At 40.5% G+C, this 9,889-nt stretch overlaps 2 protein-coding genes across 3 annotated transcripts; both read left to right on the top strand.

The window, feature by feature from the left end:
- Positions 1-74: 74 nt before the first annotated feature.
- Positions 75-5,321, top strand: LOC114856744 (serine/threonine-protein kinase pim-3-like). The gene is made up of 6 exons (XM_029152425.3): positions 75-766; positions 1,515-1,624; positions 2,305-2,355; positions 2,572-2,935; positions 3,275-3,451; positions 3,590-5,321. Exons 1-6 carry the CDS (start codon positions 688-690, stop codon positions 3,778-3,780), a joined length of 972 nt encoding a protein of 323 aa, XP_029008258.1. The 5' UTR covers positions 75-687; the 3' UTR covers positions 3,781-5,321.
- Positions 5,322-6,340: 1,019 nt separating this feature from the next.
- Positions 6,341-9,172, top strand: ftsj1 (FtsJ RNA 2'-O-methyltransferase 1). Of its 2 annotated transcripts, none has more exons than XM_029153678.2 (11): positions 6,341-6,437; positions 6,792-6,920; positions 7,000-7,069; positions 7,158-7,260; positions 7,406-7,484; positions 7,592-7,644; positions 7,716-7,769; positions 7,978-8,080; positions 8,207-8,290; positions 8,464-8,567; positions 8,709-9,172. In XM_029153678.2, the coding sequence occupies exons 2-11, from the start codon at positions 6,800-6,802 to the stop codon at positions 8,868-8,870; spliced, it is 933 nt and encodes a 310-aa protein (XP_029009511.1). In that variant the 5' UTR covers positions 6,341-6,437; positions 6,792-6,799; the 3' UTR covers positions 8,871-9,172. The 2 variants fall into 2 exon arrangements, with proteins under 2 accessions (XP_029009511.1, XP_029009513.1); XM_029153680.3 differs by having other exon boundaries at positions 6,382-6,470.
- Positions 9,173-9,889: the final 717 nt, after the last annotated feature.

Below are 9,889 nucleotides of genomic sequence, written 5' to 3'. Positions count from 1 at the left end.
AGGAAAATGTGTAATCGAAGGTTCAGGTATGTTGGTCAATTGCTTAAATTGATAAACTGCAAAAGTTAAAAATGAAAGATCATCTGTGTTGCAAGTGGGTTTATTAAGAAGAAAAATAATCATCCTGACAAATGCATTTTAATAGTAATGATGTATTTCGTTTTATTATTATTATTATTGTTATTTTAATTGCGTGGTTACTATGAAGCCTCTATTCTCCCGAATGAGCCGCGGCACTGCCGCAGTGACCCCACCAGGATCATTGCGCTGGACCTGCTGGTTAAAATAGTCCGTGTGATTTTCCGTTTTTCGGGGCTTGTTTTTCATGGTAGCGATGAAAAATCCACACATCAGCTCGTGCCACCAACCTTTACCCGGTGAACGACGCAAAGCGCCAGATTGTCTTGTAGCTTTGCGTTTCCCAGTGTCGGTCGCGCGGAAGGATCTATTTGCTGTTTGTAAATATTGGCCGAGGCGGACGGTGCGGAGCGGCACAGTGGCGCGTTTCTTTGGACGCGCGAGCGACTTGAACGTTGTTTCTCGTTAAATGGCTGAATTCTCCGTGGCTTCGACCCGTCTTTCCGTCTCTTTTCGTCAGTGAGCAGGGCCGCGGTGTCCGCTCTCCTTCGGATCTGTCGGTCGAGGGTTGGTGGAGTTTGTCGGCGTTTTGTGGGACTCTGCGGCACCATGCTGCTCTCCAAACTGGGCTCGTTGTCGCACATCTCGCCCAGCGTGGACCTGCCGGCGAAGCTCCAACTGCAGCAAGGTACGGGCAGCACGCGGGGTTCTGGAGAACCGCAACGCACCCGACCGACACCACATTAATGCACCGCTAACCGACCACAACCTATTGTGTAATCGGGTCACCGGCTCTGCCGGCCACACAACACAACACAACACAACGTAACACGTGTTCCGGCTGTGAACGGCTTAACCGGCGAAGACGACCAAAACTAACCGCCATTTTCTTGGCTTTATTGTCACAGTAACGGCTTTGTTTGTTGACGTATTGAATGAAATCTGAAACACCACGTGCATTAAATTGAGCCCATAATATCAGAACCACAGAACTTCACATTAGACAACACAGAACTATCTTAAATCTAGTGTTTGTAGTAAATAAGTGGAAATAAATTTTGACTTTATACATTTTCCATCCACTGTGGTTAAACTGGTTTAGAAATCTTCATAATCCCTGCAATATGTTGTCATCCCGTAATAATTAACAATGTTGTCCGTTCATTTATTCTTTATTTGTGTTTAGAGAATATTGCAATTATTTGCCTATAATCGTTTATATGAACGCACGCAGTGATTTATTGACTTTCGGTATTTTCTTGGCCTATTTCCTATGAGTATATTTATTTAAAAAAAAAAACGTGTGCAATGTTGTTATCTGTGGGTATGAAGAAGTAGAAAGACAAAGACCAGAGTGAAGCTTTCTTTTGGGGTTGATTTTGGCTGTTCGGTGTCGTTGTGTAAAATTAAATGGGTTTTTCTTTTGTTTTTTGCAGCCAAACAGGAGAAGCAGCCATTTGAGAAGCTGTACCGGCTCGGTTCAGTGCTCGGCAGCGGAGGGTTCGGCACCGTCTACTCTGCTGTCCGCGTGGCCGACGGGCTGCCGGTAAGAGCCGGGGTCCGCTTTGTTTACGTCCCACCACATGGCCGCAGCGCGTGGTGTCAGTTTAAACGCGGCGCAAGGCAACGTTTCCGGCCCGGACCTTCAAAATAAAACCTCATCTACTCTTTGTCAAGTAGCTAATAAAACCACATGCCACAGGTCGGGTTTAGTCTTTTAAAGGTATTACATTAATGAATCCTCATTTTATCATAGTAATTTCTATATGTAAATAATATGAAATCCCAGAATAAACAACTTGTCTTTGATATAAAATTAGACAAACCCACAAGTGAGGCGCTTGTGAAATATGTTTTGACTTTTAGTTAGAAAGATTACTTCCTGTTCCATTCACGTACCTTGACTAACCTGACGCAGAGCAGTTTAAATGTACCATGTGGTCTTTGTTTTGACAAAGAGAGCAGCGTGTCTGTACCTTTTTACTTGACACACTTGAATAATCTGGCTGTTACGTTTTGGGAGCAGGAAGTAGTTACACATTTCATCCTTTTCACACGATTTTCCAAAATCTGGAGGGGAAAAAATCTATATAATTCAACTAATAGATGTTTGGAGAGGATGCAGCAAATAAGTGCAACCAATCTATTGTTAAATTTCTAGTGACTTTATTCTAACAATATTTGTGTACATGGAGGTTGTGTTAATGTTTCTTTCTTTTGGTGCAGGTGGCTGTGAAGCATGTGTGCAGGGACAGAGTCACTGAGTGGGCGTCGCTGGTGAGATTTACCTGTAGATTAACATTGTTACACAAGACTTATTAGCACTTTGGCTGTTGTTGGTTTGGTGGTTTTCCATCATTAATAATAAAAAAGACCTGTAGTATAAATACCGAATTGACTCAATTAATGTAACATCAACCATTCTATAATATTCAGTAGTCACTAGCGTTAATTCACTTTTAACATGTATTTTTTTGTTTTTTCCTCTTTCAGTGTGGCACAGTGGTTCCTCTGGAGATTGTGCTGTTAAAGAAGGTGGGGGGAGCGTTTAGCGGTGTGGTTCGGCTGTTGGACTGGTGGGAGCGAGGGGACGGGTGGTTGATCGTGCTGGAGCGTCCAGAGTCGGTGCAGGACTTGTTTGACTACATCACAGAACACGGTGCCTTGGAGGAAGCGGCAGCACGTGGCTTCTTTCTGCAGGTGCTGGAGGCCGTGCGTCATTGTTACAGCTGTGGAGTAGTCCATCGAGACATTAAGGACGAGAACCTGCTAGTGGACCTCAGGACTGGAGAGATTAAACTCATAGACTTTGGGTCAGGGGCCTTCCTCAAAGACACAGCATACACAGAGTTTGATGGTGAGTCTGGTCAACAACAGTTTTATGACTGCACAAACATTTTTTTTCTAAGAAAATTGTGGGGGTTTGTTTATGTCTTTTACCGTGTGACAGTCTCTATCTCTGGACAGCTGATATATCAGCTGCTTTCTCATGACGATGAGCCCTGTGTGATGTGGAGGTGTTGATTTGGTTTGCCACTTCCTGCTGGGGTTTCCCCCATTACAAACCTTCGCAGCACACACTGATGTACTGAACCTGTGGGATTTGGTTCAGATGGCTGCAACGGTTCCTATTACATGCTTCAGTCAGATCACTGTTACATATATAAACACTGGTGCTCTGCCTCTTTTCTTCCAGGTACACGGGTTTACAGTCCTCCAGAGTGGATTCGGTTCCGTCGGTACCATGGACGCTCAGCCACAGTGTGGTCGCTTGGCGTGCTGCTGTATGACATGGTGTGTGGGGACATCCCATTTGAGCAAGACGAGGAGATACTGAGAGGACAGATTTACTTCAGACGGAAAATCTCTACAGGTCAGTCTGAATATGTCATAGTCTACATTGATTGATTGGGTGGGTGGTTGTGTGTGTTGCTGACCAGAATTTGGTCTTCCATGTTGCAGTTAGATTGTTTTTGTTGTGACTCTTTTTTTTCCATCTTGCTTGTCACAGAGTGCCAGCAGCTGATTGGCTGGTGTCTGAGCCAGCAGCCATCAGACCGGCCAACCCTGGAGCAGATTCTCATCCACCCGTGGGTGATAACCTCCAATGGACAGCAGGCGGACAGTGGTAGCCTCATGCTCCACTCTGTTACAGCTGATTCATCATCTTGCTCCTCTACCCCTAATGAGGAAAGCCTCTGAAAAATACATCTGCCAGGATTTTTGGGTTGGACTTGACTGAATGTTCTCCCAGTTCTCTGGGCTCATTTGGAATTCCTTTTTTTTTTTTGGATTTTTTTTTTAAACTCTTGATGGAGCGGGTCCCCGTCATAGTTCATGAGAAAACCTTAGAAAACCAAAAAACTTGTTTGTTTTACATTCTGTTCAGTTCCAAAGTGCCTTGAGCTCAAAGCTGCTGTGAGCAAAGTGCTACAGTGGGAGTCAGCGTCCCCTGCAGTAATGAGTTGATGTGTTTTGTTTATTTAAGGAAACAGTTCCAACCCAAAGAGATCTCATGAAAAGGTAAATAAAAATATAGTTCTATCTCAACTAGGTTTAATGCTGGTGAATTCAACCCTTTAGTTTCTTTTACAATGAATGTCTTCATTTATGTTGGCAATTTAATCCCCACTATGGTTTTAGGCCACTTGTATGCAAATACAGCAACACCAGACCATCTAAGGTTTGGAACAGTTTTATATCAAAATGACAAGTTGTAAAAATGTCAGAAATTTCTCTGAATCTTAGGAACACCCGAAGCAACTAAACCAGAGGTGTCCAACATACATAGTAAGGGTGAAGGATTCAAACAGCAGCTGTTTTTTTGTTGCATCACAATTTCAAACTCTGCTGGCATCTGCCATGAGTAGGTTTCTAAAGCTTGGAGTTTGAGTATTGCCATTACTGTCTTATGCACAATAAATATAAAGCCGCTTCAATCAGTGTTTGCTTACATTCAATCAAAAGACTGGAAACTCGTATAACACTTGGTCATCTGCTTTTCTATGTCCCTAAGGGTTTATTTTATTTTTTTCACCTGCAGTTTGTCAGTAAAAAACAAAGTGAACTTTGCAAACAAAGTCATCTGGTGAAATTCAACTATCTCAAAAAGGGTATAAAGCACTGAGCAGTCAGACTAATGTTTCCTTCAATATTTATGCTGAACAACTTCACATGTACTGTAGTAGCATTTGTGGAACAGCTTGTTTCTTTAAACCTCACTCTTTTTCTAACGTCTAATAAGTTTCACCTATTAATGTGGTGTTGTACTTACGCATGGAACATGTTATTAGACCTGAGTCTTTGTCCATGGTACATCAAAACTTTTTCTTTCATGCTTTAACTTTTAAACTGGTTAAAATTAAATTCAGATTTTAAATCAGAATTGGTCAATAACAAACAGATTTTGCTTACCGCACCAATGTGTCTCTTCTCAGGTGTCAGATGAACATGATTTCTCAAAACCTTCTCGCGAGTCTCTGGTGTAAAATGCACAGTCAATGCAAATATTTAGTTGTGTATTTTGAACGTGTATATATTTTTGTAGATTTTAAAATTGTATTTACTAAGAGACCTCATCCTGTGTTTGTCTAACCTTAAATGGTTTAACGGGTTCAGTTTATTTTTTTTGGTTTGAATTTTAACAATTTCTGACTTTTGTTTCATGTAATAGTTTGGCATTTTGAAATGAAAGGAAATGTTTTTTCACAGTTTTCATATTAAATGTTTTGTACATAAAATTATTCTCTTCACGTGCGTCATTAGGTCATCATAACCTACCTATGAGCATGTTTAAAAAAAGTCATTCACTTAATGAACATCTCACAAGCAATGTTTAAGTGTATAAGAACATGTTAATACAATGTACGAATGAACAATGTGCACATAATTTTCCAAAACGTTATTTCAGTTGACATTAAAATTAATGATGGGCCAAAATAATAGAACAATGTTTTAATATAAATGTACTCCAGTATGACTTAACCTCCCACCATGACCATGGTAATAAACATGACAGTAGAACTCTAACTAGAAATGATACAATCATACTATATACTGTACTAAAATAATACTATTTTACTTGGTAAAAGTTCAATTATTGGCTGAGCTGCTGAATTGGATTAAATTTGACTGAACAGGGAGGAGGACAACTGAATTGTTCCAGCCGTTTATTTGATCATTTTATATTTTTATATTCAATTCAATTCAGTTATTTATTTATATTGCGCCAAATCACAACAAGGTTATCTCAAGGCACTTTACAAGGTAAGTTTACAAAGACCTTACACAACTAAACCCAACAAATCCCACATACAACAAGCCTTTTATTACAATTTATATTATATTTATCCTACAACTTAAATATAAATTAAATAATCCAATTTCCAGTATGAGCAGTTTTGCATCTGCATAATTTATGTATTTCTATTTTAATAAAACCCATTAACGTAAATGGGTCTGGGTTCAGCTTCTTCTGCGCCATCATGTTGTCTGTAATGGGAGCATAATAATAATAATAATAATAATAATAATAATAATAATAATAATAATAATGGAAGGAGAATAATAAGAATCATTACTGCACCAAGACTTTAATCTAATAATGTTTATAATTATTAAGCAATTGTTTTGCAAACTTCATTTTTATCAGAATGAATTTACTTTTAGTTTAGGTTAATTATAATTGTTCTAAAAAATAAAATAAAATAAATGGTCTTCGTATATTAAATAGATTCTTTTGGCACAAACGAAACCTTTATGATTTTCCGTTCTCACAGCGGGTTGCTTCATTTTGAACAGGCGCTGCGGGGACAGCTCTCGCCTGGGGTCCTTCCATCGGACAACACAACGTGTGGACGGTGAGAGAAGCTTTGCTGAAGTCACATAACAGGGTGATTAGTTACTGTAGATCTATTTACACCCGGTATAAAGCTCAGACAGTCAGAGAATTGTGTTTTCTTGAGCAATTTACGCTAAGCTTTGTCTAAAGGTGTAAAATAACGTTAACGAGTATTCAGCGATCATAATGTGCTCTATAATTCAATTATAGACCATAACATTTTACTTGAGAGTCAGTTTGAGATATTTTAAAGTGCAGTTCAGTAGAATCATCTGATCTAAGTAACCAGACACCAGGGTTAACCAAAGCAGGCATTTACCAGTGTCCATGTGAGTCGTGTGACTGGCCCGTTGCCTGTTTTCCGTGGGAGCAGGAGTTACGATGGGTCGCTCATCCAAAGACAAGCGGGACATTTACTACCGTCTGGCTAAAGAGGAGGGCTGGAGGGCGAGGAGCGCCTTCAAGCTGCTGCAGCTCGACGACGAGTTCGACCTGTTCAAAGGTGAGACTCCGTTCAGTGCTTCTGGCCGTGTCCATCTGCTGTCTGCGTCACTCAACAAGCGCGTCTTTCTTTCCTTTAGGCGTGAACAGAGCGGTGGATTTGTGCGCTGCTCCTGGCAGCTGGAGTCAGGTCCTTAGTCGCAAACTCAGGTTTTGTACTTACATCAATAGTGGTTTCTGTATGCCCATAAAATGATTAAAGGTAAAAGTGTTAAATGCCTTGGTGTTTTCCATGCAGAGGTCAGGAGGAGAAGGGGGAGGAGGTAAAGATTGTGGCGGTGGACCTGCAGGCCATGGCACCTCTGCCTGGAGTCACCCAGATCCAGGGAGACATCACTAAGGTGGGGACATTTAAATTGGTCCTCATTCTCTGCAGAACCCTGACAAAGAACGGTCAAATGCGCTTCTTCTCTGCCAACAACAACATAGGAATGAAGTCATGCCAATCGCTCCTGAATGTCTCTGAATGTTGCTTTTCTCTTCCAGGTGTCAACAGCACAGGAGATCATACGTCACTTTGAGGGGAAGCCGGCCGACCTGGTGGTGTGTGATGGAGCTCCAGATGGTGGGAACCTTGCTTTGTGCCCCACTCTCATCTTGTCTTGCGTCACCTGTGTCTTCCTGCTGTTTTTGTTCCGTCTTCAGGAGTTGTGTCATGTGGTGTTTTTATAGTTACTGGGCTCCATGATGTGGACGAGTACATCCAGGCTCAGCTGCTATTGGCTGTGAGTAGTGAGGCGTTTTTGTATTTACTTGTTGGTGTGTGGTGTCATGCTGATGGATGCTTGTCTTTCAGGCTCTGAACATCACCACACACGTCCTCAAAGGTGGAGGAACGTTTGTCGCCAAGGTGATTCTAACTGTAATTTCTGTCACAGATTAAAAGAACAGCTGACCATGTGTCAGTGTGTTTAATATAAAGCGTTTTTTTCATTTGTGTTTTTATGCTGGTGCTGTCTTCATGTGGAAACACATTAGCCATTGTGGCTAGCTACAGTGTGAACCTGTTGGTGCCTCCTGTGTAAGATGTGACTGCACTAACCCTCACTGTGTCTCAGATCTTCAGGGGTAAGGATGTGACGCTGCTGTACTCTCAGCTGAAGATCTTCTTCAGTGGTGTGACTTGCGCCAAACCTCGCAGCAGCAGAAATTCCAGCATCGGTGAGTGATCGCTACCAGGAGCCAGTCCCACAGCTCGATGCCCCCATTTCTAGTCTGTTTATACATTAAAGAGCTTTATTCCTGACGGTGAATATTAACTCATGTCTGAACTCTACCTGTGAGCAGAGGCGTTTGTCGTGTGTCAGAACTACTCTCCTCCTGAAGGTTACGTCCCCAACATGTCCAACCCACTGCTGGACCACTCCTACAGTAAATATGAGCACTTTTGTGATATTTTTAAGAAATCTGGTCTGCATATGAAAAGCTGTTGTTAACGCAGATGTATATGTGACATGCCTGTGTGACTGAGTTAGCTTTGCTCAGATGGACTCGATACATAAGTAACTTTAATATTAAAGTAACAATAAGGTTCTGGTCTCCAGATGTGGACTTTAACCAGTTAGAGGGTCCGAACCGTGTCATTGTTCCGTTCCTGGCGTGTGGGGACCTCAGTGCCTTCGATTCAGACAAAAACTACCCACTGCAGGTGAGGAGATCCAGCATAGTTTTGATGAACACAAAATGAAAACATGGACGCCTGAAGCTTAGAACTCCAATATCAAACCAAAGTTTTTGATTATATACAAACATTCTGTAAAATCCACTTTTACTGTTGTATTTTCTTCAGCTGGATGCAGATAAACAGTACCAGTACACCCCTCCCACCCAGCCACCTATCTGCCCCCCCTACCAGCAGGCCTGCCACCTTCGCAAAAACAACCTGCTGTCACGAGAGGACGCTTCGTCTATTTGTCCCAGCCAGAGTCAGGATGAGCCAGGGCCCACCTGATGTCATGTCACTGCTGCTGACTGATTCAACAACACATTGAGTAAAGCTAAGAACGTTTTTGGCAGATTTTATGTAAATATTTTTATTAAACATTCTTCAGCAGATTTTAAATTTGAAAAATAAACTTAACTTTTGTCCAACTTAGTCTTTGCATAACGTCTGTATAATCAGGGTTACAGTCTTACTAACCTGTCTTTGCTTGGTTTATATTAAATTTAAGCACTGAAACTTTATTAGTGATTTATAATGTTGCATGTAAACAATATTTACTTGTACATTTATAATAAAATTTGGAATGAAAATTAGCATCGTGCTTTATGCTGCTGGCCAATGGACCATTTGTACTCTCCCTATACTAAAAATGACCATCCTGGTTTAAAGCCTAATTAAATTATTAAAAAAGGTAATACCATGTACAAAATGGTTTAAGCTCTTTAAATTATGTGGACACTTAATTTTCAACTCTGAACATTTCTAAAGCTGCCTTGTAGGTCTAGTGTATGTGATGTTTAAACCTAAAGGAACTGAACGATTAAAAGTCATAGATCAGGAAAAATAGCAAACTTCTCAAATTACTCTGGAAATGTTTTTAGATAACAGTTTATGGTATAGCTGTAAATATTATCTACTGTCATTCAATAAATTACACAAACTACTAAGACTCAGTTTTAGGTACTAGTATCTGTATCAAAACTCACCATCTACAATAGGTCACAACAGTGCCCTCTATTGTTTTCCTATTTATATAGAAAGCCCACTTGTTTGACCTTTTTTATTTGAAGGATGTTCCCTCAAGTTGGTTTGATTAACGAATATTTAGCATATTTTCAACACAGACAAAGGAAAATGTGCTTGTGCCGGATGTTAATTTGTATTGTGCTGGTTTTAACATTACATGACTTAGATTTATTCTTACAGTCTCTAGTGAATCAAACTACAAATCAGTGACTTTTATTATTTAGACATTATCTTGTTCTTATGTATTTAAATAACGAATAAATACAAATAAATGTAAATGG

Source organism: Betta splendens, chromosome 6, assembly GCF_900634795.4.
Source record: "Betta splendens chromosome 6, fBetSpl5.4, whole genome shotgun sequence".
Classification (NCBI taxonomy): domain Eukaryota; kingdom Metazoa; phylum Chordata; class Actinopteri; order Anabantiformes; family Osphronemidae; genus Betta; species Betta splendens.
This window is presented reverse-complemented; position numbering and strand designations above follow the sequence as displayed.

Bases quoted from the DNA above. Each gene is read 5' to 3' on its own strand.
- ftsj1 (XM_029153678.2), top strand. From the start codon at position 6,800: ATGGGTCGCTCATCCAAAGACAAGCGGGACATTTACTACCGTCTGGCT. The intron at 7,261-7,405 runs GTGGGGACATTT...TTTCTCTTCCAG, and splicing joins TCCAGGGAGACATCACTAAG to GTGTCAACAGCACAGGAGAT. The intron at 8,568-8,708 runs GTGAGGAGATCC...TATTTTCTTCAG, and splicing joins ACAAAAACTACCCACTGCAG to CTGGATGCAGATAAACAGTA.
- LOC114856744 (XM_029152425.3), top strand. From the start codon at position 688: ATGCTGCTCTCCAAACTGGGCTCGTTGTCGCACATCTCGCCCAGCGTG. The intron at 1,625-2,304 runs GTAAGAGCCGGG...CTTTTGGTGCAG, and splicing joins GCGTGGCCGACGGGCTGCCG to GTGGCTGTGAAGCATGTGTG. The intron at 2,936-3,274 runs GTGAGTCTGGTC...CTTTTCTTCCAG, and splicing joins AGCATACACAGAGTTTGATG to GTACACGGGTTTACAGTCCT.